This window comes from Eubalaena glacialis, chromosome 6, assembly GCF_028564815.1.
Source record: "Eubalaena glacialis isolate mEubGla1 chromosome 6, mEubGla1.1.hap2.+ XY, whole genome shotgun sequence".
Lineage (NCBI taxonomy): Eukaryota > Metazoa > Chordata > Mammalia > Artiodactyla > Balaenidae > Eubalaena > Eubalaena glacialis.
This window is the reverse complement of record NC_083721.1, coordinates 11,907,657-11,935,241: the sequence shown is the minus strand read 5'-3', so window position 1 is coordinate 11,935,241 and position 27,585 is coordinate 11,907,657. Positions and strand designations below refer to the sequence as shown.

Genomic DNA, 27,585 nt, shown 5'->3' with positions numbered 1-27,585 from the left:
ATTTTAAGTAATTTATTTATTTATTTATGGTTGTGTTGGGTCTTCGTTTCTGTGCGAGGGCTTTCTCTAGTTGTGGCAAGCGGGGGCCAGTCTTCATCGCGGTGCGCCGGCCTCTCACTATCGCGGCCTCTCTTGTTGCGGAGCACAGGCTCCAGACGCGCAGGCTCAGTAATTGTGGCTCACGGGCCCAGTTGCTCCGCGGCATGTGGGATCTTCCCAGACCAGGGCTCGCACCCATGTACCCTGCATTGGCAGGCAGATTCTCAACCACTGCGCCACCAGGGAAGCCCATAAATTTTTTTAAATTTACATACATTTTACTGAAAGCTACCTCATGTTCTGTTTTGGAAATTGATGGGATATAAATGATAGGTAAACAAAATAATGAGGGACTGTCTTTCCTCTCTACCTACCCCCAAAGACGTTAATCAGTGGAGGACTGGGCAACCAGGAGCACAGAGGAAAGAGCCACAGAGAAGGGGGAGGGAGCCAATATTTACCATAATTACGAAGTTCTGCTTGAGCCTGGAACGATACCAAGCCTTTACAACTCAATGATAGTTATTTTTATCCCTGTTTTATGGATTGGAGAATTATGATCTGAGCAGTTTGTGGAACTAGTAAAGGCGGGGGGTGCAGGAGAGAGCCCGTTCGGTCTTTCGTTCATTCAATCATTCAACACATTTTTATTGAGTGGATTAAATGTGCTAGGCATTGTTCTAAGTGACAGGCACTGTTCCAGCCCCTGAGGATACTGCTGTAAACACAACAGCCAAAATCCTTTCTCTCTTCCCCAGTGGAGCTTACATGGAGGAGGGGTGGCGGCGGAAGGCGCTGTTTCAATAAATCTGGGTAAATTACAAGACCTGGTGTCCCCGCCCCGCCCGGGCCCGAGCTCTCCGCTGGGGGCCGGCGCTCGGCGCGCGCACCCGCACTAAAGACTTGCTCCACCTCTCGGGGAGGAGACCCCGAGGACCGATCCGGGGCACCCTCGAAGCGGATGGTGAGGGCCACCACCTCGCCACTCTTCTCGCCTTTGCCCCACGACGGTCGTCACTGCCGAAGGGGCCGCCAGCCGCGCGCATCCTGGTCGCGAGCGCCGACCAGGGGTGCGGAGGGGTGGCGGCGGAGCCTGGCTGCGGCGGGTGCGCCCGAGGCTGGCACCCCGAGGACAACGGCGAGGCCAAACGGCGAGGCCAAACGGCCGAGGTAACGCGGGACTACTGGGGTGGCGGGGACAGGGGGCGGGGACCGGGCGAACGCCGCCTCCCCGCAGCCGCTTCCCGGAATCGCTCTCCAGGTTCCTGTCTCTCCCCGCCCCGCACCGGACTCCACGCGCTCCCGCCGGCGCTCCGGGCCGGGGGTGGGGGTGGGGCGGGGGTTTGCCACCGCCCTTCTCCCGGGGGCCGCCCCCCGCCCACGCCCCCCGCGGCCCGGCGGGTCGCTGGAGTGCGTCCACTGACTGTCCCCCGCGGCCGCGCTGCCCTCGGCCCTGGCCGGCCGTCCCGCGCTCATCGCCCCTCCTGGGAGCCGTCTTCACGCGCCCAGCCCTGCGGCTCCACCACCTGCCACACCGAGGGCGCGGGCCGCTGCGAGATGAGAGCCACTGTCAAGTTCAAAAGTCAAACTCTTCACGATCCACAACGCCTTGCAAAACTGGGTTAGCGGCTCGGGTCTCCGGTCCGGGGTTTTCCGCCCGCCCTCCAAGAGAGCAAACTGAGTTTAGCCATCCTTTGTTCCCGGGCGGGAGAGGGTCACGGAAGGGCAACCGGAGCTGGAGTGTCCTATGTCCTTTCAGACCCATCGCTTGGAAGCTGGAGGGAGGACGGGGCGATGGGACAGCGTCGCGGGGACAGGAGTGGGTCCCCCTCCAGGGTCGGGAAGGAATGAGGAACGGGGTGCGAGTCGACGCTCGCGTTTCAACCCTGACCAAAGAAACCAGTTAAACCCAGTTAATTGGATCCATCAACCCACTTGTGTGGCTAGCGATGGCTTTGAGAAACTCTAGATGTCCCGTCTGTCTGTCTGTCCGTCTCTCTCTCTCTTTTAATGTTTGTTTGATCTCCTTGCTTTTATTTGGCAAAAAGTCTTAGAAACTGAGCGGAACGAGATGGGCGGTGCAGAGGCAGGCGCAGCGAGCGAGAGGCCTGGAGTCCCCCCTCCCCCAGGTGTCACACTAACTGACCCCGGCGGCTGAGACCAACAGGCCGTCCGTCACTTGTCCCGCATCTTGAACAGGTTTCAAAGTATCCTTCCCCCTACGGTTCTGGCTTGGAGACAAAAGGGGTGGAAGCGAGGCCATAGCAAAATGTGCTCTAAAGAAAACATTTCCTAGTAATGTGCGCATCAGTGATAAGGTTTGACCCGTTTGTCGCAGGAAATGGCTTGATTCCCAACCACTGCACCACCAGGGAAGTCCTAGTTCCCATCTTTGAAAGCATGGATCAGTAAACAGGGTCGAACAGTTAGAATGCTGTGAACAGATCATATTCCAACTTCCTAATGTCTTTTGTAATTTTTTTTAACTTTAGAGGGATATTTTAGGGAGCTATTCTTTCTTACGGAAATAATTTGTGTCAACAATTTCTTCAGCCTTTGCTTCAGTTTTTTTCCAAGTAAAATAAATTTAGACAGAAGCATCTGTGTGAGTGTGTTTGTGTGTGTGTTGTGTGTGTCTATGCATAGAAAGATCTCTGGGATTCTGTCCACCTAATGTTAATGATGGAAATATCAGGATGCTGGGATTTTACTTTTATACATTATTTTTAATTTTTTTAATGAGTGCGTAGAAGTATTTTTACCAAAACAAGACATAAACTAGAAACAAATATGCCAAGATATAAACAATGGTTGGTGCTTGGTGGTAAAAATAAAGATGATTGGTACTTTCTTCTTTGTGCTTTTTTTTTGTATTTTTTTTTTTTAATTTCCAGGAGAAAAAGTATGTAGTTTTATTTGTAGAGTCTTTCTGAATCCATTCATTCATTGATTAGCAAAGATGCGCCAGGTGTCAGGCTGTGCTGGGTAGGAGAAAAGACAGCATTCTGCTCTCTACCAGGAGAATAGGGGGCAGCAAGTTCCGTGAGGGTTGTCTGTCTGTCTGTCTGTCTGTTTAGGAGGAGTTGAAATTCAGAGAAGAATCACTTTGCCCAGGTTGCATCTCCTTGAGCTGGGCCTTAAAAATGGGTAGTTTTTTGTTTGGGTATCAATGGCAAGGATTGCTGGGTGGGGAGTCGGGGAGGGGGCAGGGTGGGTGGTGATGGGAGTGTCAGAGCAGGATGTGATGTGTGGGACAGTAGTGGGAACACTGGAAAGGCTGGTGGCAGCCTTGAATTCAACCTAAGGCTTTGGTTTCTTGTCAGGCAGCAGTGAACTACAGGCTGGGCTGGTGGCAGAATTTGCAAGGCCCAGAGCAAAATTAAAATGCAGGGCCCCATTGGATTAAAAAGTAGGAAAAAGTACCACCAAAGGTACTAAAATATAAAGCTTTTTCTTTTCTCCCATGGTGTCTCTCAACTTGCCCTTTTTTTTTTTTTTTCCTATTGAAGGTCATTCTAAGTAAAAAAATATAAATTTAATTACTAGCATGAATTTTACCATTCTCCTTTACATTGTGCAAAAGCCAGATCTAAATGCAAATGTAAGAGCATTTAATCCAAATGAAGAATCACTGAATTACAATTGGCATTTCATAGCACACAAAATAGCAGACTTGAATTCAAGCTAAAAACACATTAAAAAGTCCTCTTGACTATCACGCTATCAGGTCTCACCCAGGGTTTTCTAGAGAAATCCAAAAGATTCCAAGTCAAAATTGCCATCTACCACCCATGAGCTATCCAGGCACCTCAACTTATCCCATAATATTGTATCCATTCAGAACATCTACAGAGATATCTTTGTGAGATGTGATGTCATCTCCCATCGTTACTCCTCAGCAGAGGGCCTGCATGATTGTGGACGTTCCCTAGGTGCTGGGCGCACCAAGGTTGTAGAATGCCACTTTGGGTGTGACTCCCTTGTTACCTGGTCATCTGTCCTGTGGCCTCTGGTCCCTCTGTTTTGTTCTGATGGTAGCACATCTTTGCCTTTGTTCTGCATCTGCAAAACCTTCCCTCTGTTCAGCAGCTGAGAAGTACACACACACAACTACACAATGAGAAGCCCCGCTCTCCTGCTCTGGGCCAGGGGACGCCTCCTCCCTCTCTTTGTTCCTGGTGACTCATACTCCACTTCCAGTTAGGTTTCTGGTACTAGATTCTTGCTTGCTTGGAAAATCTAATTTCCCATCTTGGCATCCTGCCTGGATTTGTTCATGAAGCTCCTTAAGACTCTCCCCGACTCCAAACAGATCAGGCTTCCTGAAGCTCTCGTTACTCTCATCTCTGTAGCCAGGGCCGGCTTCAGTCCCCAGGGACCCTGCATGTAGAAGAGTCCCACACTTGGTTTATTGCTCTCCTGTGGTTGTCTTGAAATTCTTAATCATTTTGTCTTTGAACTTGTGTTTTGTTAGTGAAATCTGGTGGGACAATGGAACACACAGCAGGCTTGGAGTCTCAGTTCACACTTGGGTCTTACTCGCCCCTTCTCTGCAGGATGGGGACCCTGCCTGGCCTCTCTCTCTACACCCCTTGACTGTTGACACTCTTTTCATGGGGGCAGCAGCTGGGTTGCATCGTGGGAGACTCCCGTGTTGCACTGATGCCCATCTGGCGTGCGTACAGGGAGGGTAGGCCGGGCAGACTGGAAGCTGTCCCCGGCCCGCCTCACCCAGGGAGTGGCTAGCTGGTCCATCGCAGGTTAAGTTTCTAGGTCAGCCTTGATTCAGGTACATAGCGTGGCCAGGAGCAGAGGTTTAAAGACACTTCAGCGTCACCAGCATGCTGTGGATTGGGATAGCAGATCCTTGGAAAGGGGAGACTCAGGGTTTGATTTTCCCAGAGCCCATCCCAGGCTGGTGTGTTGGGTGGCTAGCAGGAGAGGGTTCCCAGCGTCCTTCAGGTGCAAGTGCATGTGTGCACCTGTGGGGAGTGGCACTGGCCCTGAGTATCCCTGTGCATGAGAGAGTGCTCCTTGGGCTGGCTGTGTGCCTGGGGGACCCTCTCTTCCTCCTTGCTACCTTCCTGAGTCTGGTTTGCTTCTTGAGTTTGCTACTTCAAGGCATGCTCGCATTTTCATTTTGACTCGGGGCTTGATGCTGCCTCAGTGTTTTGGGGGACAGAAGAATACCCAGTTGCTTGGATGGAGGGAGACAAAAGCTCCGAGGGAGAGAAGGAATGAGACCGATTGGGGGTTCCTTAAAATGTTTGAAGAATTCCTTTCTCACCTTGGAGGGAGGAAGACTTTGTAACTCAAAATGCAAGTGCTAAGAAAGAAAATACCTTTAAATCTGAAAGCATAGAACCCAGAAGTTTCTGCATGGTTTAAAAAACACAAATAGCACTGGCAAATCAAAGGACAGGTGACAACGGCAGAGAAAAATTTAAAAAGACGTGATTCATATCACAAAGGGCCAGTTTCCCTCATACTTAAAAAGCTCCTTCAAACCAATAAGAAAAAAAAGCAACAACTCAATAGAAAAATGGACAAAGATACAGACAGTTAACAAGAAAAGAAATAGCTCTTCCGTATATGAAAACATGCTCAATCTTACCCAGAATAAGAGAAATACAAAATGAATATTAGTCCGAAGACAACTTTGCATTTATGAATTTGATTTTTAGAAATCCAAGAGCTTGATGGTTATCATGATCATAATTATTATCCATCCCCACAAGCTCTTCCTTTGTGGGGAAGCAGAAATTCTCACACGTCGCAGGCAGTTGTGTACATTGGTACAGCCACAAGCAGCGAGAGTGTGACTGTTTCTATCAAAATTACAAATGCAGGGACTTCCCCGGTGGTCCAGTGGTTAGGACTCTGTGCTTTCATTGCAGAGGGCACAGGTTCAATTCCTGGTCGGGGAACTAAGATCCCACAAGCCACACGCCGTGCGGCCAAAAAAAAACCAAGAAAAATTACAAATGGCCCCTTTGTGCCAGGTCTCTTCTGTCTGCCCCTGCAAACCCAGCCTCCACCTTCCCCACCCTTTACTGTGCCCTGGGATCCTGTCTTGTATGGGTACAGCTGCCCGCAGCCTTGTCCTGTGACTTCTGATTGGGTTCAGCCAATGGGGAGCCCCAAGTAAGAGAAGACAGTGAGGAATGTTTATCCCTCAGCCCCCTCGCTGCACAGTCACTTAGGGTCAGCCTACATCCTAGCTCCTTACACAGGATTCTCTCCTTCCAAATTCCAGTGTTGATATCTTCCTTCTGCACCTCAAGCCCAGGAATGATAAGAACCCCTGCTGTTGTTAGTTTCAGATACTACACTCTTCCTTATGGTTGGCCTGCATCTGGCTCACACATTTGTAAATAGTCCCTTGATTAAAATCTTCCTCAAATTATCCTAACTTGAATGTGCTATTTCCTGCTGGGACCCTGACTGATACACACTTTGGCCTAGCAGTCCTACTTCTGGGAAGCTTTCTCACACTTAGACGTGACATGTGCAGAATAAGGCATTTCCAAGATTATCCATTGCAGAAACAGTTGGGAGCCACTCAGATGTTCGTCGTGGGGACTGATTATATAAATCATGGTATGTCCATAGAGTAGACTGTGCAACTACTTAAAAAAACAAGGAAATTCTCTTTGGTGCTGATGTAGAAAGATCTCCCAAATATATTTTTAAGTAGAAAAAGCAGGAATTGGACAGGGAATGTATATGCTGTCTCTGTGTAAAACAAAGGGGTTGGGGGGATAAGAGTACATATTTGTTTTTGCTTATGCATGAAGATATTCTGAAGGACTCACCAAAAAAACAAATAAAAATCGTTTTCTGAAGGAAGCAAGACTTTTCACTATTTACTTTTTTGTATGTTGAAAAGTTTGGAACCAAATGACTGCGTTATCTGTTCAAAAGTTGAATTTAAAGTTTCTCCCTGCCTAGGTAGGGAATTGGTCCCAGAAGCTGAGGTAAAGCTGCTCGTGTAAATGGGGTAAATGGTCCAGCTCCCAGAAGGGCAGAGGAAACCTGGAATCAGGAATTTCCTGCTGATCTTTCATTGTCTTGTCTTTGCCCGTTATCTTTGCAGTTTAATTAGACACTTCAGAATTTTGATCACCTAATATTGATTGCTTTTCAGATGTGAAAGTAAAGAAAGGACATATAAAATAACAAAGATGCTTTTGAGCCAGAATGTCTCAGCGGTTGGACCACTTAATTTGTATCCCATGGGTAAGTGTTACTTTTCTCATAGTAACACTTTTCTCAGGGTCCTTTTTCTCATAGTAACACTTTTCTCAGGGTCCTTTGCCAGGGACCCTGTTAGGGAGTACCCAATTGATTTCCCTGCCTTGAGGATCCAGTATCAGCTGCCCAATGTCAAGAGCCAATTGGAACGTAGATAGGAAACAAACATTAATGGTTTGATTCACAATGGGTTTCTGCCCTACTGTTGTCTTAGGAAAACAAACAAATAATAATTGACTTAAGGCTCAATAATGAATGGGGTTAGCCTCACTGTAATTTGAAGAGTAGTTTCCCTTAATACCCTCATTCTAATCCAGGGTGCAGTTTATCACTCTACTCCTACATTTGGAAAGAGGCCAGATGCCTTATCTCCCTCCTCATCACAAAACCAAACAGTCATCCCTGAACTTTGGTTTCCACACTTCATTTATTATTGATTTCTTTTTCCATAGTCCTATTCATTTGTGCCTTTTCTTTACCATTCTTTTGATTCTATTTCAGTATCACTGTGTCATCTGTTCCATAGTTTATCAGTAAGGTATCCATGAGTGGGACACTTCTCCCCCGACAAGTGCCATGCATTGGAGAGTATATGACAGCCTTGGTCCCCCACCTACTAAAAATGCCCCTAACTCGCCACCCGACTCGCCAAGTCGTGGTGACATCCAGGAAACAAATGAGAATCCCCACTTCCCATCACCAAGACCTTTCTTCTTCCACCAACCCTGGTAAATATCTTTACTTTGGAAGTTTTTAAATTAGCAACATGCTTATTCATATTCTGAGAATTGTTCCAAACAGATGACTGCTTCTCAGGACAGTCCCTCAACCAGCCAACCCTCATGACTAGTATCAGCTCCCAAACATCTTATTTTGGATCCAGTCAGGACAAAACATCCTTAGACAAGGCGCTGCTGATACCAAAGTCAGCTCTCTAAGAACCATTTACTTGAGCTTTTTTCTTTAGCGTAAGAAAAGTCTCAATCCAATATAAATACATCTGTGAAGAAGAATCCCAGACTCAGAGCAGCAATCGTAAATTGAACCTGGTGAAAGTGTTGTTGCTTGTCTAACATGTTTTTCTTCTTCCCAGTGCACATCAGCCTCATGTTTGGTATTTCGTATGTTTTGCCTGGTAAGAGATTTTTGTTGGCTTGACAAAATTTTTTGTAAGGGTCAGAGTGTTGGAGTGACCATTTAGAAGTCAAAAGTGTGGGAAATTTGATTTCTGATCCCAGATCTGTTGCCATTTTGTTTGAATCTTTTTCCTCAAATACTTTCCCTGTTAAAGGAGAATTTAGCCAATACCGGTTTTCACATTTGTCTCATAAAACTATTATAAGAAATTAACACTAGAGTTAATCTTTAAACCCCTTAAAAGAATATTCACCTCTTAATATTCTCACTAGTAGAAGAATGAGGAGACACAGACTGTGCCAAACAAAAAATCATCCAGAAATAATTTCCCATTAATTTGCATTCTTCCACCTGTTACCTGGTACCTGGTACCAGATAAAGGAAAACACATTTTTTAAACTAAATTTCTTACTTACATATAAACCTGTCCACAAAACATCACTATGCATTACATATGTATCCAGCCTTGTGATGAGCACTGGGGGAATGAAGATTCGGCAACCAAAAAGCAAAGGCCCAGGTCCTAACCATAGGAAACTTAGATGCTTTTTGAAACTAACCATATAAGGCAGGGTTTGACAAATGTAGCTGTGAAGTCTCCTTTGCTGCTGCCACTTCCCAGCTACCTAACATTACATAACTCAACTTCTCAATTTCACAGTCTGTAAAATGGGTTTGTTAATAGCACCTATCAATACTTCAGCATAGGCTTGGGGATGAAATGGAAGATTCAGTCTGGACACACATTCTCCCTCTCCTCTCTGTGATAGGGAATAAGCACAGTGGGGAATTCAGAGGAGGGAAAGCTTGCCGTGGGCCAAGCTACTTAGGGGGACTGGAGGAGGGGTTGAGGGTTGACTTGAGAGGATGGGTGGCCCAGGATGACATAGATTGTTTTGATCCAAACAGCCGCTGAGAGTCGGTGATAATTGGGTGAGCCCAAATTCTGTTTACACAGTGCTGAGTTCCTGTTTCCTAAGCCTTGCCCACCCTGCCAATGTGTTACTCGTCTATTAATTGTGTTAGCTCATTTCTCGTGTCCAGCAAAACCAGTTCCTTCTGTGTTTCCAAGATCCCAGGGCTCTTGGGAGGGCTTCTCTGCTAGAAGTGTCGGGCTCCAGATCCCAAGGGACAGTTTGAACAGTGGCCAAGATACAACGCTGGGCTCCAGATTTCAATCTTTCTTTCTTTTTTTTTCCTCTTGTTCCCTTTAGATTTTTCAGATGAATCTTGCACTTTAAAGATGACATTACGAAATTTGCAGTCAATCTTATCATGGGAATTTAAAAACCATTCAATTGTACCAACTCACTATACATTATGGTACACCATCATGAGGTTGGTTTGACATTTCATTTTTCTCTTGCTAAATATATTATCTTTCTGTAATGTGGGGAGTGGGGAAGAGGTGATCTTACTTGTGATAGAGCTTTTCTCTCTCTCCCCCTCTCTCGCCCCTTCTCAATTTCGGTTTTTTAATCAGAGCTTTAAAAGTCTAAAGACAAAAGACCCATCCATTTTTAATTACACTGAATACTGTAATAACCCAAAGTTATTTTTGACAAAGCTTGCATTTAGAACCAAAGCTAATTTCTACATGTCAAAGCCTCAGAAGCAAAATAATTATTGTGTCTGTTTTTCACAATTATTTCTCTAATTCAGTAAGTCTGGGTGTTGAAAAGTGCTGCATTTTCTGAGGACAGAAGTCCAAAGATCTGGTGACCATATTGATGGGTTGTGTTTACTTTCCTTTACTCAGGGAGACATGTGGCACATCAGAAAGCTGCCTGGCCCAGACTAAGACAGGCCCAGGTCCAAAGTCTGGCTTGGTCACTAACCAACGCAGAGTGCAGCCTCTCTGTGCTAATCTTCCTACTTAGGGGTTGCTGAGGGACTCGTGACCTAATGGACGGAGCCCTCTTTGGCTCTCTTCTTCCCACGTCTAACAATCACCCTCCTAAGCCATTACTTTGATCCAGTAGCCCTTCGGGGTGTCCTTTTGTTGGCTGTTTATTTGGCTTATAGCTCTTGCTGCTGCTGACTGACCCACTGGAGGGCCTCTTGTGGGTTTCTCTTTGGTACCTGCTAAAGTCGTTAAGTTTCTCCCTGCGTTAGGCAGTCACATGTATCACCCACCTACCTTTTTGAAGCTTAAGAGAGCAGATGTCTGCGTTGTCCCCATATAGCACAGGCTGACTTAGGACTGGACCATGTGGTCCTCAGCCAGAGAGAGAGGGGGTCTCAGCAAGGCGCATTCATGATTGTCCTGTAGGGGCAGGGAGATCTGGGGCCTCTGCCATGAACGCCCAACATTTGCTCATTCATTCATACAGCAAATATTTACTGAGCACCTACTACATGCCAGGGGTCAAACCATGAACCCAAATCCCTGCTCTCTTGGAGCAGACATTCTGAAAGTAGGCAGAGATATCAGTAAACAAAGATATAATGGGGCAGGCAGTGGCAAATGGTATGAAGAAAAATAGAGACAGGAAAGAGGGATCAAGAGAGAGGGGTGGGGGGACACGGGGTAAGGTGTTCCATTTGAAATAAGGTGGTGAGGGCAGATGACAACACAGGGACATTTGAGCAGAGCTAGACAGGAATGTGGAAGTGGGGCTTGCAGTTAATGGATTCTCGTCACATAAATGCTAAAGTTTTCTTTTACCATTTCTTTGCCTTTCAAAGTAAACAAGAAGATATGAAGATCGTTGGGGACTGTACAAATATCACAAGATCATTCTGTGACCTAACAGATGTGTGGGTAAACATGACAGAGATGTACATCCCCAAAGTGGTTGGATTCAGAGGGAACGCAGCTCTGGTCAGTTGTATGGGCTCTTTCTTCCTGGCAATGGACAGTGAGTCGATCTTGTTTATTATCTTCATCATCATCATCTTCAAGATCATCGTTATGTGCTTTGCCATGAAGTAGGAAGTTCTACCAAGGTGTTTTAGACGCAGGGCTAAGGTTCACCTCCTGGCCCTGCTACTTCCAACTCCGTAACCGTGGAGTGGTGACTTTTCTTCTCTGAGCCTCCATTTTCTTCTCCCAAAAGTGGAATGCTAACCTGTCCTTTGCATCCATGCCTGTACAAGGCAGGCATTCAGGCAGTAGTAGCTGCTGTTTTTCTTTTGAATTTATTTTTTATTGAAGTATAGTTGATTTACAGTGTTGCGTTCGTTTCTGGTGTATAGAAGCTGCTACTTTTTGCTTTGTTTCACAACCCAACAGGAAGTGGGGAACGGAGTTCAGATGGCCTGTAAGAGCTGTCACAACTCCTTGGGCCAATGTTTTCCTTAATACTTCAGCCCCTGCCCCAGATCAGAGCCCAGTAGCTCTTGCACATGTGAACGCCCAGGTATGTGCACACGCGGGGCCCAGACTCAGAGAAGACTGGATCCCAAGAGCGGGTCTGCCCTCTCTTTCTTTCCCTACAACTGGAATCAGCTCCCTTTGGCACTTGTGTTAACAGCTACAGAGCAGCTGGCAGTGGCTCTCAGCCAGACTCCATCACTTCTTCAGTGTCCTGATCTGCAGCCTGTTTCCAAGAGAAAGATTCGGCTTCAGGGCCGTGTTAAAGGCTGTGTAGGTGTATACTCGCACGTATGTGCTTAGCAAAGCACGTATTCAGATGACAGCTGAATCCTGCTGTGTAGCAAACTTAGATGCTGATGAGCTTCTCTGGAATTGTGGAATTGCCTGTTTGTGTTTGTGTCCACAGAGAAAAGAAATAACCCAAATTATAGAACATGTTACTCAGACCATTAAAGAATGTATATTAAAATAGTAATGAGATATCATTTTTCAAGACTCAAAATGGTAAATATTAAAAACATGTAAATACCCAGATTTAGAGGAAATGCAGGGAGCATGCTTTGACACAGCCTTTCTGAAGGTATTTGGCAGTATGTATTGAAAAGTTTAACATGTGCCTGCTCTAATCCAGAATTCCTCTAATAATTTGTCCTAAAGAAATGATTACAGCCAAATGCAAAGATTGAGCTCTAAGAATACTCATTGATATATAGATTCTATTCAGAAAACTTAGAGCCAATCTAAATGTTCAAAAGAGTGAATCAGTTAAATCATGGGACAGCCGCTTAGTGGAATAGAATTAGCTGTGAAAATTTATGATGAAGAATCAGGGTCAGCGACTTTCTGTAAAGGGCCAGAGAAGAAACACTTTGGACTTTGTGGGCCATGTATGGTCTCTGTCACAGATCCTTCATTTGTTCACAACTCTTTCAAAAATAACAACCATTCCAAACTTGCAGGCTGTGCAAAATCTAACCCACGGGCCATAGTTTGCCAGCTCATGATGTAGATAAACATGCATTAATATGTTTATGAAATAAATTAAGTGAAAACATATACCATGCAAAACAGTGTAAGAATGACTTAATTTTAGTTTAGATGTGTGTGTGTGTATGTGTGTGTGTACACTAGTTCAGTTTTTATATGTGTAGATATATTTACACACGTACAGCATGGACAAAAGAGGATTAACCACATTCAGGGACAATCCTATCTGTATTTTCTGATATTTCTGCAATGTTTATGTATTATTATTATTATTATTATATGAGAAGAAGTCATTTTCACTCTTGTGTTTAGAATACAACCTGAAAATTGGGGAAATACTGACTTTCATCCCAAAATCTGTCTTCCATTTCTTGTGGTAATAGTAAACAAATCACTTCACTTTTATTGTTCTCAGTTTTTCACCAATAAAAAAAATATATAACCCACACCTCAACGAGGGCCACGGGGAATTAAAAGACAGTTGTAAAGAGGTATGGTTGTATCATGACAATGGTATCATTACGGTTATGCTATTTATTGACTGACCTTGGGGTTTGTTTTGTTTTCTAAGCACTGCCTTTGGACCCACCAGAGTTTGAGATTATTGGTTTTACAGACCACATCGGTGTGAATGTGAAATTTCAGTCTGTCGCTCCCAAGATACTAAATGAGGAAGAATTACAGTTTTACTTAGCATTAATTGAAGAACAATCAGGGGGGATCGTTAAGAAGGTAAGTGGTCAAAACAGTCCTGAGTTGGCAATGAATACATTGCCAAAAATCTGTAATGATTTGAACAATTAAAACTGAAGGGTCTAGGCTTCAGTGTGGTCTGACTGCAGGAAAGAGGTCTCCGTAGTTTCTGGATAAAGGGAAGTAGAGAGATGCTGTGGTAGCTGGAGGGAAAAGTGAGGTCGAGGGAGGGACTTTTTATTTTTTTATTTTTTATTTTTTTTTTAAACATCTTTATTGGAGTATAATTGCTTTACAATGGTGTGTTAGTTTCTGCTTTATAACAAAGTGAATCAGTTATACATATACATATGTTCCCATATCTCTTCCCTCTTGCGTCTCCCTCCCTCCCACCCTCCCTATCCCACCCCTCTAGGTGGTCACAAAGCACCGAGCTGATCTCCCTGTGCTATGCGGCTGCTTCCTACTAGCTATCCATTTTACATTTGGTAGTGTATATATGTCCATGCCACTCTCTCACCCTGTCACATCTTACCCCTCCCCCTCCGCATATCCTCAAGTCCATTCTCTAGTAGGTCTGTGTCTTTATTCCCGTCTTGCCACTAGGTTCTTCATGACCTTTTTTTTTTTTTTTTTTCCTTAGATTCCATATATATGTGTTAGCATACTGTATTTGTTTTTCTCTTTCTGACTTACTTCACTCTGTATGACAGACTCTAACTCCATCCACCTCACTACAAATACCTCCATTTCATTTCTTTTTATGGCTGAGTAATATTCCATTGTATATATGTGCCACATCTTCTTTATCCATTCATCTGATGATGGACACTTAGGTTGCTTCCATGTCCTGGCTATTGTAAATAGAGCTGCAGTGAACATTTTGGTACATGACTCTTACGGTTTTCTCAGGGTGTATGCCCAGTAGTGGGATTGCTGGGTCGTATGGTAGTTCTATTTTTAGTTTTTTAAGGAACCTCCATACTGTTCTCCATAGTGGCTGTATCAATTTACATTCCCACCAACAGTGCAAGAGTGTTCCCTTTTCTCCACACCCTCTCCAGCATTTATTGTTTCTAGATTTTTTGATGATGGCCATTCTGACCGGTGTGAGATGATACCTCATTGTGGTTTTGATTTGCATTTCTCTAATGATTAATGATGTTGAGCATTCTTTCATGTGTCTGTTGGCAATCTGTATATCTTCTTTGGAGAAATGTCTATTTAGGTCTTCTGCCCATTTTTGGATTGGGTTGTTTGTTTTTTTGTTATTGAGCTGCATGAGCTGCTTGTAAATCTTGGAGATTAATCCTTTGTCAGTTGCTTCATTTGCAAATATTTTCTCCCATTCTGAGGGTTGTCTTTTCGTCTTGTTTATGGTTTCCTTTGCTGTGCAAAAGCTTTTAAGTTTCATTAGGTCCCATTTGTTTATTTTGGTTTTTATTTCCATTTCTCTAGGAGCTGGGTCAAAGGTATGAAATTAGAACACTCCCTGACACCATACACAAAAATAAACTCAAAATGGATTAAAGACCTAAGTGTAAGGCCAGACACTATCAAACTCTTAGAGGAAAACATAGGCAGAACACTCTATGACATAAATCACAGCAAGATCCTTTTTGACCCGCCTCCTAGAGAAATGGGACTTTTTAAGATGGAAGAAATGACAGCATGTTCGTGTGCAGAAGGAATGTTCCGGGGGGTGCAGGGCGGGGAGCAATGTCTGGGGGAGGAGATGAGAGTGGACGGAATCTCATGAGCACGAGACGGGGTTGGCCTTGGCTCGGAGCAGGGACTACGCATCTGAGTCACAGTGGGAGGGAGCTTCCGGTGAAACAGGCAGCAAGCATTGCCGACTTAAGATCACACGATGACCACAATGACTATGCCAGGTATGCAACCCAGATGTTCTGACTCTCCACTGTCGGTTTGCAGTTTCCCTTCGAGGACAGCCCTCTCACCATGACACTTCCTCTGGTTTCTGGCCCTTTTCTTCCTCATTGCTTGTTTTCCAGGCATGAACTTTTAGTTTGCTACGGGGGCGGGGTGTTAAAAAATAATTCCTCCTCCTTTCAAATATAAACTTGCAGAAAAATATTATTATAGAAGGCTGTATTTGAGCTGGTGGAAATCCTCATTTATGAAACTACTGGTAAGGATGTACTTTGAAAACTATAAAACATTATACAAAAGTTATTCTTCAGGAAAGAACCTTCAGATCATCTCTTTAATTCCAAAATGGAACAGATGTAGCTGGGGAAGAAGAGGCAAAGTGTTTTTAGGGAGAAGACAGGGAAACTAGACATCAGCCTCAGTTCTGCCACAGATAAGGTGTGTGGCCTTGAGGAGGTTACTTAACCACTCTGCGCTGCAGTTTCCCCACCTGGAGAATGGGAATAATGCCTGCTTTGCAGACTCTTTTGGTAATCAAATGAGTTAATATGTATAAAAGCAGTTTCTGAAGTATAGACACATATCATTAATGAAATAGGATAATCTTATTTTCTTATTTTTGCAAGATTATCTTACTGCAAACATGACATCATGGAGACCTTTATTCCTCGTTGGGACTCTTTCCTCCTCATTTGTAAAAGGAAGTTGCTAGACTAGATTTCATGGTTTAAAAATGTATGTGTGCATGTGTATGTGCGTGTGCATGTATGTGTGTGTATACACGTACATGTAGTTTTGTGATAAATTGCTTGCCCCAAGTAACTTATAAAATACTTTTTCTTGCCAAGCTTGTGATATTTCTATCCCTGTTTAAGATTTGAAGACAAATCTCCAAAGACTCTCTTAAGGCTTGCCTCTAAATGAAATTCTCACTTAAAGTCTTACTGATTTTTTTGTTTATTTTTACAGCATAAACCCGAAATAAATGGAAACATCACTGAAAATTTCAGTTATGTCATCGACAAGTTAATTCCAAAAACAAACTACTGTGTATCTGTTTATTTTGAGCCTAAAGATCTGAGAAAAATGAATAGATCTCCCTTAAAATGTACCCTCTTTCAACCTGGATGGGAATCAGGTATGACAGTTTTTGAAAATTCATGTTTTGCTTTTACTCTGAGGGAAAACCTGTTTCAAGAGAAGAATCTGAAAGTTGTGGAGCACTAAAGGCATTTCTTCCAACACAGGCACATCCCAGAGATGTTTTCTGTCAGTCAGTCTTTACCATGTGGTGGAGTCACTTTTATGTTGCCATACCATGGGGACAATCAGGTATCTTCCTTTTTAACATCAGAAAGCCTCCTGAAGTGAAATGCTTTTATTTCAGGGAGTCAGGATCAAGTTCAGTTCTGTGTGCCCTTAGCCCGGCCATCATTCAAGCCAAGTGCTGGAGGAGGCTGGGTTGCTGGAACAACTGCCTGCAGAGGTATCAAAGGGCAGAATGATGGATGTGGTACGGTTCATATATGTGGCCTGGCTCTCAGGAAGGTTGGCTGTAGCTCATAGATGGAAGAGAAACTTGCCAGTGTGGATGAGATAGTCACTGCTGAATGCTGAAAGCCCTTCTGTGGCCAAGGCATCAGAACAGTAAACAGCATGCTCCCCGAACCTTCCTTCGAATGGAGGAATTTGCAGGGAGAACAATCCATCAGCCTTAGGAACATCCACTGCTGATTATTTTCTCGGAAAGTCACTAGGTCTCCAACTGTTTTGCCAAAAGTGAAAATCTCCCCCGCAAAGAAGCCTTTCTGAATCTCCCAACCGCAGTGAGAGTTTCTTTAATGCTCTGATCTACCAGAGTAAAAATAAAATAAGATGAGATTTATAAGGAAGTGACTGTAAGTGCTATGGCTTATTTGTGTCTGAAGTGAGCATCACTAACCAGTGCCTGGCACATCAAGGTGCCTGGTGTTTGCTATAACTCCAGGCAGTGTGATTCTGTTCTCCAGTATTCCTCAGAATCAAATGTTCTTCATGCCTACAAAAATGTAAACCCCTAACAAATTAACATATCTGTGTTCTAACACCAATTCTCGACATCAACCAAGTGTCCAGAGGTTCGATTCATTTCTGATACTACAGGGAGTTAGCGCATGCCCCACAGGTTAAGGGGCTCAGTCCCACAAGACTGCCTTCACTACAGATGCCAGCAAGTCCTACAAGTCCTACAACTTGCCATACAAGTCCTAGGTCCCCAGGCTACCCACACTTCTGTCCAACCTGGCTACAAATTCAGAGGTTCCCAGATTTAATAATTCGCTAGAATGACTCATAGAACTCAGGAAAACACTATGCTTACTCTTACCATTTTATTATAGAAAATACAAATGAGCAGCCAGATGAAGAGGTACATAGTCTGGAAGGTTGCAAGTGCAGGAGCTTGTGTTCTTGCAGAGTCGGGATACACCACCCTCCCTATACTTTGATATGTTCACCAACCAGAATTTCCCCAAGCCTCACTGTCCAGAATTTTTATTGGGTTCATTATGTAGGCATGGTTAATTAAATCATCGGCCATTGGTGATTAACTCAATCTCCAGCCCCTCTCCCCTCCCTAGAGGTCAGGGGTGGGACCAGAACTTCCAGAAGTTCAGCTCATTAACATAAACTCAGATATAGTGCCCAAAAGGCACTCCTATCACTGAGGAAATTCCGAGGGTTTTTGAAATTCTGTGCCAAGAACCAGGGACAAAGGCCAGATATTATTATTATTATTATTATTATTACTATACCATGATCTTATAAACAAACAGAACTGTGAAACCAATTGAATGAAGAAATTATTTCTCCTCTGCTCAACAGAATACTTCTGTACTACAAATCTGTGGGGGGGGGGTTCCCACACCAAACACTTCTTCCACATCAGCTCATTGTCATACAATTTAACTCAATTCTAACACCGTCTGCTTGGAGAAAGCGTCAGATCCTACAAGTTAAGGGCTCAGTCCCACAAGACTGGCCCCCCCCCCCCGACTTAAACCCAGTCTCAGGTTCACGTTGTCACGTGAACTCTGACCAACGAGCTATAAATCGGAGATTCCCACAATCCTCTCCTTGGCTTTGATAATCTGCTAGAATGGCTCACAGAACTCAGGAAAACAGTTTACTTACTAGATTCCTGTTTATTATAAAAGGTTGCAACTCAGGAATAGCCAGAAGGAAGAGATGCATAGGGCAAGGTTTGGAAGTTCTCCAAACCCCATCATTTAGGGTTTTTAAGGAGGCTTATGTAGACATGACAGATTAAATCCTTGGCCATTGGCAATTACTTCAACCTCCCACTTCTCCCCTCCCCAGAGGTCAAGGGGTGGGGCTGAAAGTTCCAACTCTGTAAATCACAGGGTTGGTTCCCCTGGCAACCAGCACCCATCCTCTGGGGCTTTCCAAAAATCACCTCCTTAATGTAAACCAAGTGAGGTTGAGAGGGGCTTGTTATGAATAACAAAAAATGCTCCTTTCACTTTCTTTGCTCTAATCACTTAGGAAATTCTAAGGGTTTCAGAACTGATGACAAAGACCAAATATGTACTTCTTATTATAAATCACAATATCACAGCAATAAAAAAACTCAGTAATATGACATGACAGACAGTGGTTTGCTGAAACTCAGTCTGCACTTAGGTGAATCCAAGCCTGACTAAAGGCACTGCTTCTTTGGAAGTTGATATCCTTGTTCTGTGATGGTTCAGTGTCTCCCCTGACTTTTCTCTGTTTCACCCACTGAAAAAGAAATGGTCATGCAGCAGCATGCTGTCCCATCACTTCATGTTTCCTTGGTGTGAACACGTCATCTTGCATATTGTCAACCTCCATTATTTTTATCATTACATGAGCCAGTTAAAGTACAGGTATGACTCACTATCCAAATATGTCATGTCCCAATTCTTGTCTGAAACTTCAGGAACCAAGTAGGTTCATATAACGTGGCCCCTCTCACTATCCAAACTGGCCGTGTGAGCCACCCTCAACTAGCTAAACTCAGGGACCAGGTGGGGAATTCCTGAAGGATGACCTGGGACCAGAGTTAACTTACTGGGACTCAGTGGTGAACACTGGTATCTTAAGGCAGTATTGATATGGGGGAATTTAGTCCAGAGAGCTGGAGAAATGTCTCCCCTTTGTCAAACATTAAACTAATTGGTTGGCTTTTTTCAGTAAGGTCCTGAGGGAAAGCTGTGCTTATCCGTTTGACAAAAAAAAATTTTTTTTGGCCATGCCACATGCATGCACAGCTTGCGGGATCTCTGTTCCCCGACCAGAGATAGAACCTGTGCCCCCTGCAGTGGAAGCGCGGAGTTCCAACCACTGGACCACCAGGAGTTCCCCATTTGGCAAATATTTATCAGGGGTCTACTATGTGCCAGATTCTTTGCTAGATACTGGGGATACAGCAGTGAACAAAACAGATAAAAATTCCTGAGCTTATAGAGCTTATACTGGGAGACAGAGAAACAAGATTAAAAAATAAAATATATAGTGTGTTAAGTGATGGTAAGTACTATGGAGAAAAATTAAGCAGAAAGGGTGCAGGGAGGGGGGCAATTTCAGGTAGAGGGTGGTAGGTCTCTTTTAAATAGGGTGGTGTCTTGTTTACATTCCCTAGAAGCAGAGCCAAAACCAAAATTCTAGTTCAAGTGACTCACTGGGGCAGGAGGAGGGGTGGACACGTGGGTCAGAATTCTATGACATCATTGCTTCTCCAAAGAAATCACTTTGGTTCACAGAATCCTCTTCAGGAATGTAAGCTCTATATGTGTAAGAATTTTGTATTATAAAGGTGTGCCTTTATGGCTAGATCTGATTCTAGAACTGCCATTGATATGACATGCCTTCATTCATTCTTCTTTTTTTTTATTGGAATATAGTTGATTTACAATGTTGTGTTAGTTTCAGGTATACAGCAAGGTGAATCAGTTATACATATCCACATATCCACCCTGTTTTAGATTCTTTTCCAATATAGGTCATTACAGAGTATTGAGTAGAGTTCACTGTGCTATACAGTAGGTCCTCATTAGTTATCTATTTTATATACAGTAGTGTGTATATGTCAATCCCAATCTCCCAGTTTGTTCCCCCCCCTTTCCCTCCAGTCACCATGAGTTTCTTTCTTACATCTGTGACTCTGTTTCTGTTTTGTAAATAAGTTCATTTGTACCATTTTTTTAGATTCTACATATAAGCATATGGTATTTGTCTTTCTCTCCCTGACTTACTTCACTCAGTATGACAATCTCTGGATCCATCCATGTTGCTGCAAATGGCATTATTTTGTTCTTTTTTTTGGTTGAGTAATATCCCATTGTATATACGTACCACATCTTCTTTATCCATTCGTCTGTTGGTGGACATTTAGGTTGCTTCCATGTCCTGGCTATTGTAAATAGTGCTGCAATGGACATTGGGTGCATGTGTCTTTTCTAATCATGGTTTTCTCTGGATATGTGCCCAGGAGTGGGATTGCTGGATCATATGGTAACTCTGTTTTTAGTTTTGTAAGGAACCACCATAGTGTTCTCCATAATGGTCTTACCAATTTACATTCCCATCAACAGTAAATGAGGGTTCCCTTTTCTCCACACCCTCTCTAGCATGTATTCTTTGTAGATTTTTTGAAGATGACCCATTCATTCTTGATGGGAATGAAAGGGGTTTGTGAATCTTCTGCCATCTGAGGGAGCAGACCTTCACTGAGTTTCTTTCTGTTCATTCTTAAACCTTTTCAAAGACTTTAAAAATATATGAGCCATCTTTACTTTTTCCTCTCCTGTATTTGTTTTGCCTGAGGCTGTGGCTATAGGATTAATATTAATAAAAGTCTTTCTGGAAATTTAAGAGAGCCGTAGTTATGTAACTATTGATTTCTTCTCAGTCCAGTTGGACTTATGGAAGAAAGCTATTTTCATTCAGAAAATTGAAATTTTCCAAAAGTAATTTTGACAAGAAACTAAAGGAGAACTCATAACAGGACAAAGCAAGTTCTTGGCTCCTGGCGTGGCCAAAGTCCAGCTTCAGAGTGACGCAGTTGTTTTCTTCAGACAAACTCCCCTTTTCCACTCCTCCCTGCCTGCTGTCCATGCTAACTGTGCCTGTTGAGCATTGGAGACCTGACTAGTGTGACTCAGAAAGTTTTTTTTTTTTTTAATTTTGATAATTTACACTTGAATGGTCACATGTGGCTAGTGGCTACCATATTGGACAGTGCAGTTATAGAGCATAATTATCAACTGGAAGAAATTTTACTTTTAAAAACTGAATTTTTATCATTTTTTTAAAATGTATACTTGGATTACTTTCCATTCTTTGGTATTTAACAATAGTTTTTCCAACTTTTGCCCCCTTAATAAGCCCCTCCACCGCCAGATCAATGTGCATTTATTCCCAACCACAATTGTTCATTGGATTTATTTTGAAATAAAGCCATTTAATTTTTCATCAACAGAGTCATCAGAATCTGCCACAATAGGAGGAATAATTACTCTGTTTTTAATAGCTGCTGTCGTCATAAGCACTGTAATGATGCTGAAACGGATCGGTTACATATGCTTAAGAAATGATTTCCCCAAAGTTTTGGTACGTATTTTTTTTTAATTCCTGTCTTTACTTTTCATTTTAACTTAAGAATTTTTATTATACGCTTAAATATTTTCACAGAAGAAAACCCCATTGTCTCAAAACATCAAGGTGTTTTATCACTCTGGGTTCTTTTCCATCCCTATAAACCTCTATTTTGAATTTTCTGCTTTCTTTTTATACTTTGTCCACATACGATTTTCAATAATCACATAGTTTTCCATTGTTATTAATGTCTTCTTTTTCCCTTAATCATTTCTCAACTGTAGGGCATTTGGATTGATTTCTTTTCCTTTCATGTCTGTCTTTGGCCATTATGAATAATGCAATGAACATTTTTATACAGGTTGTCTTTTTAGTTTGGATTACTTCCATGGAATAGATACACAAAGTGAATTTATCTTATAAAAGTATAAAGAATTAATTTATAATGCTAGTGTCAACATAGAGATGGACACCTTTCTCCAAAGCTCTGCTGGCATTAATTAATCATTTTTTCTACTTTTGTTCATTTATCGTAGTATAACTGTCCCCCAGAGTTGCTGTTATTTGCGTTCATTGTTAGTGAAACCAGCCATTTTGTCTTCATATTTTCTCTCTGCTTCCTGAGGCATATTCTTCCTGCTCAGAGCCTTTAGCACTCAGCCAAGTCTGGGTATTGATCTTACATATTTCTAAAGCCTCCTCATGTGTTTTGACTCAAGCACTTTGCCCATCATTTTTCATTTTCCCTATCATGTCACTTTCCTTCTACATTAGAAAATAATCAGAAATATCTTATTTTTCTATGTTTGAACTCATTCACCTTCTTCTTCTTCTAATTTTTTTAACAGCCACAAATAAATATCCCTCCACAGGTGATAAAAGTGTAGTCTTTTTATTTTTTAATTCTTTTGTTTCTTTAAAATTTTTTTAATTGAAGTATAGTTTATTTACAATGTGTTAGTTTCAAGTGTACAGAAAGTGATTCAAGTGTACAGGAAGAATATATATATATATATTCTTTTTCAGATTCTTTTCCATTATAGGTTATTACAAGATATTGAATATAGTTCCCTGTGCTATACAGTAGGTCCTTGTTGTTTACCTACTTTATACATAGTAGTATGTTTATGTTAATCCCAAATTCCTAATTTATCTCTTCCCACCCCTGTCCCTTTTCCCTTTTGGTAAACATAAGTTTGTTTTCTATGTCTATGAATCTATTTCTGTTTTGTAAATAAGTTCATTTGTATCATTTGTTTTAGATTCCACAAGTAAGTGATAGCATATGATATCTGTCTTTCTCTCTGACTTTCTTCACTTAATATGATAAACTCTAGGTCCATTCAAGTTTTTGCAAATGGCATTATTTCATTCTTTGTTATGGATGATGTACTCTTCTTGTTCTTGTTCTTATTTGTTCAGGTTGGGTTGGGGGAGGGATTGTTTGGGGGGAGGGGTGCTTTTGGAGTTTTTAATTACCATTAGTGTTTGAACCTAGATGGCATTTGGTTGTAGCTTATGAGAAGTAAATTGCTCTGTGTTGGATTTCATCCACACTATGATCCCTGTATTGCAAGAATGGTTGGTTTTTATCTATCAGTGTAACTTTTATCTTTGTGTCTTTAACAATGTATATTTGAATCTTTTATGTTAGTGTTCAGTTGCAAGTTTATTCTCAGCCTTCACTCCAACTCTTCTGTTGGCCATGTACTGCTTTGGCCTTGAGGTCTTAGGTAAATCCCACTCCAATTCATATTTCTCATGCAGCCTTGAGATATAAAGGCCCCTAGCACCACACCCATCACCTCCTAGGTAATCTTCTGCCTGAATTACCTAAACTCATTACTAACCCTCCTCCCAGGTCTCCCTGGGGCTCTTCCCATCCTTAAAACGCACCCAAATTATATGCCAATTATATTTATACCTGTTATTGTGTTAACCCCAAGTAATGACAGGAGGTATTGTTATCTTGTGTCTGCCTGGTATTTCTCCATTAAAAATTGTTACTCTGTGTTTAAGTAAAAACTCTAGGAATAGTAAAACAGAACACCCTAGGTCTAGTATGTTTGTGTATGTATGTTTAATCAAGAACAGATATTAAAAATTTTAAACAATGTCTTTTCTCTCTCTCCCATCCCCCTCCCCTCCCCCTCCTTCTCCTCTTTTGCATTTAACAAATAGGTGGTGTGTATTTACTGTGTGTCCACATGTTGTAGGTGCTGGGGATCTAGATGTGAATAAAGCAAACAAAAAATGTGCTCATATGGAGCTTAAAGTCTGAAAAATGGGGGAAGAGACAATGATAATTTATAGATGATATGACTGGCTAAGTAAGAAATTCAGAATCTAGAGACGAATTATTAGGACTAATAAGTTTAGCAATGTGTTACACACAAAATAATCAATATAAAAATGCTTGCGTTTTTATACACTAGCAACCATCACTTAGAAAACAAATATATTTTTATATAAGTTGCTTTTCAACATCCAAGAAATTAAGTATACAAATCATAGCAAAAAGCTCTGAATTTTCACAAACTCAGTGTACCCACATAACTCACACCCAGATCAAGAAAGAAAACATGACCACCTCCCCAGAAGTCTCTCCTACCTATTAGTCACTGCCCATATCCAGGATAACCACTTTCCTGATTACTAACAGCATAGATTAGTTTTACCTGGTTTTGAACTTGGAATCATACAGTTAAATGGAATAATGTGATTTAAATGAAAACATACCGTTTTTATAATACCATTACAATGGTAATAAAAATATTTTAAAAACAAGGAAGATATCTAACAGAAGATGTCACAAGCCCATTGTGGAGAAAATTATCTAACCTTATTGAAAAGCATTAACAAAGATCTAGTCAAATGGAGATCCCAGAGACATACCCACGTATGTGGAAACATGACTAATGACAAGTAGGAACTGCAGTGGGGAAAGGATTGACAGGTCAATAAATGTTATCTATATGGGGGGAAATGAAATTGGATCCCTACCTCACACCATACACAAACATCAATTTCAGGCTTATTAAAGACTGTAATGTGAAAGGCAAAACTCTTAAAAGTTTTAGAAGGCAATAAAGGAGATTCTTACTTTGGGGCAAGGAAGATTCAGCAGAAACCATGAAGAAAGAAAAGTGATACATCTTCTTACATTAAAGTTGAGAACTTCTTTCCATCAAATGTTATCATAAAGAGAGTAAAATGTTAAACCAGAGACTGGGGGAAATTACATATAGCATAAATAATCAACAAATAATTGGCATCTAGATTATAGATTATATAAAGAGCCCCTATAAATCAATAAGAAAAATGATGAACAACCCAATGGAACAATTCATCCCAAGGCTAGGTCTGGATAGAGTCAGGGAAAAGTAGGCTTGTCAAATTGGGCAGCCTGAGCAAGAGAACAGAGAGGAGGAGGATGTCAATGATGATTCCAGGTCTGTGAAAGGAATCTCGTGACCACCCTCCTCAGCATGACCCCATTGTAGCCAGTCTCCTTAGCCCACCTCACCTTCTGTGTCCTGGAGGTGCTGGATCAGAGCAAGCTGCAGTCTCCCTGCTCTTCTCACCTCTGACCCTGTAGGGGTCACCTGCCTCTTTAAGGTTCTGCAGTCCAGAGGGCTTTGACCCCAGCGGAATCGGCTCCCTTGAATCTCTCCTTACTCACAGTTCCTTGACACCCTTAAGAATGTCAACAGTCCAGGGCTGAAATCTATCCAGACTAAATGGATAGATTCCCCTGACAAGCAAGAAGCAGCGAGGAAACAGCAGTAGGAAGGAGTGGGCCAGTCTCTGCTGCAGGCAGCCTCCTGGTTTGAAACCCAGCCTCCACCACTTAGTATTCCTGAAACTTGCGAAACTTGGGCAAGTTTCTTAGCCTCTCTGCCTCATTTTCTCACCTGTAAAGTGGGGATAAGAATAGTAAGCCTACTTCATAGAGCGGTTGTGAGGGTAAAATGAATTATAACATGTGTAGATGACTAAAAGCAGTGCCCTGCAAATAGTAAACACTATGTAACCATTAGCCATTATTGCTGTTGTTGTTGTCATCGTTCTCATTACCACCTTCCCCATCACTGTGTAGTTAACCTCATTAAGTTTTATTATGTCAAAAAGTAAAGAACAAACACTCAGAATTGATACCCTCTGTTGTTTTTTTTTTTAAAGAATTTTTATAAATTGTCAGTCTGTGTATTTCCTGAGCTGCCTCCGTTGGAAAAAGTGGCTACCGTGGAGGTCATTCACATCAACAGAAAGAAGAAAGTGTGGAATTATAATTATGATGATGAAAGTGACAGCGATAATGAAGCAGCCCCCCGAATAAGCACAGGTGGTTACACCACGCACGGACTAACGGGCAGGCTGTGTCCCGCCTCTGTGTCCTCGGCCACCTTGGAGGACTGCAGTGACTCGGCTACTGAGGAGTGTGACCTGCCCGAGCCCAAGGCTGATGCTGAGGCCCTGATGGCACCAGGGCCCAGCCCCTGGCAGTCGGAATGCACAAGTGGGGGCTACCAGGGGAGAGGGAAACTGCTGCAGGACCACTTTTCCGAGGAGGACAGCAGCTCCACGGAGGGGTCTGGGGACAGAATTGTCTTCAATGTGGATTTGAACTCTGTGTGCGTGAGGGTCCTTGAGGACAACGACGACTCAGAAGTCACTCCAGCGTTACCATCTCGTCCAGAAGAGACAGTCGTGCTAGAGGACCCCGACGAGACAGAATCGAACCTTCTGGTGGCCAGCGGAGAAGGGACACAGCTGCCCTTCCCCGGCCCCTCTGCGGAGTGCCCGTGGCCTGAAGATCCTCCTTCTGATAAAAGTGACACTTCCGAGTCGGATGTTGACATGGGGGATGGTTATGTAATGAGATGAATGAATCAAGAAATATTTAATTGGACGCCTGCTACCTCCGGTGCTGTCCCTCCCAGCACCCCCACTTGCTCCTTTGGGGTCTCCAAGTGTTCTCCGAGGGAAGGATTAGGAGACTGGTGACATCATCTGTGCAAATTCCCAGTCTGGGGGGAGGGGAGGTGGGAAACAGAGTATTCTGGTATCATTCAGTGCGTTGTTTACCTGTTCAAAGTGATTTGCTTTGAAGGGAAAAGGCCCTGTCCATTCCCTTTATTCTCATGGGTGTCTAATGTTTCTGTATCATGTTTCCCAGAGTAAAGAGCAGGGTTTATGGCAGGAGCAGTCAGCATTGTTTTCCACAGGCTCCAGGAAAGCAGCAGAAAAAGAGAAGGGAGGCTGGGCTGCGGGAGAGAAAGGGGCACACACCAGGAAACAGAAGCACACGCTTCGGGTTGGGTTAGAAGTAGGGAAGGTCCAGCCAAGTCTTGGGCACCTCCCAGATGATATTCTGTCGCCTACACTCTTGAAAATTCAACTCTCAGCCCCTTGCACAACCGTCCTCAATCTGAGTGAGGAAGACAGACACACCATAAATAACTCTAGTGCAGGGCGGGTGACTAATACAGAAACATTTGCATAAGGGAGAGGGATAGAATCTCTGTGTCATATTTTAAGATTTAATTTTGTACGATGGTTGGAGGTTGGTAAAAAAGAAAACACGCTTTTTAATATAAACTTGGGAATGTCTTCAGAGTTGTTTCTTATTAGACGGGATATAT

General features: G+C 42.8%; 1 protein-coding gene across 2 annotated transcripts; it reads left to right on the top strand.

Annotated features, from left to right (window-relative positions):
- The first annotated feature begins 919 nt into the window (after window positions 1–919).
- Window positions 920–27,541, top strand: IFNAR2 (interferon alpha and beta receptor subunit 2). Of its 2 annotated transcripts, XM_061193986.1 has the most exons (9): window positions 920–1,209; window positions 7,187–7,278; window positions 8,387–8,428; window positions 9,645–9,768; window positions 11,119–11,291; window positions 13,308–13,468; window positions 16,292–16,460; window positions 21,825–21,955; window positions 26,123–27,541. In XM_061193986.1, the coding sequence occupies exons 1-9, from the start codon at window positions 1,001–1,003 to the stop codon at window positions 26,825–26,827; spliced, it is 1,806 nt and encodes a 601-aa protein (XP_061049969.1). In that variant the 5' UTR covers window positions 920–1,000; the 3' UTR covers window positions 26,828–27,541. The 2 variants fall into 2 exon arrangements, with proteins under 2 accessions (XP_061049969.1, XP_061049970.1); XM_061193987.1 differs by lacking the exons at window positions 21,825–21,955; window positions 26,123–27,541 and adding an exon at window positions 16,710–17,183.
- Window positions 27,542–27,585: the final 44 nt, after the last annotated feature.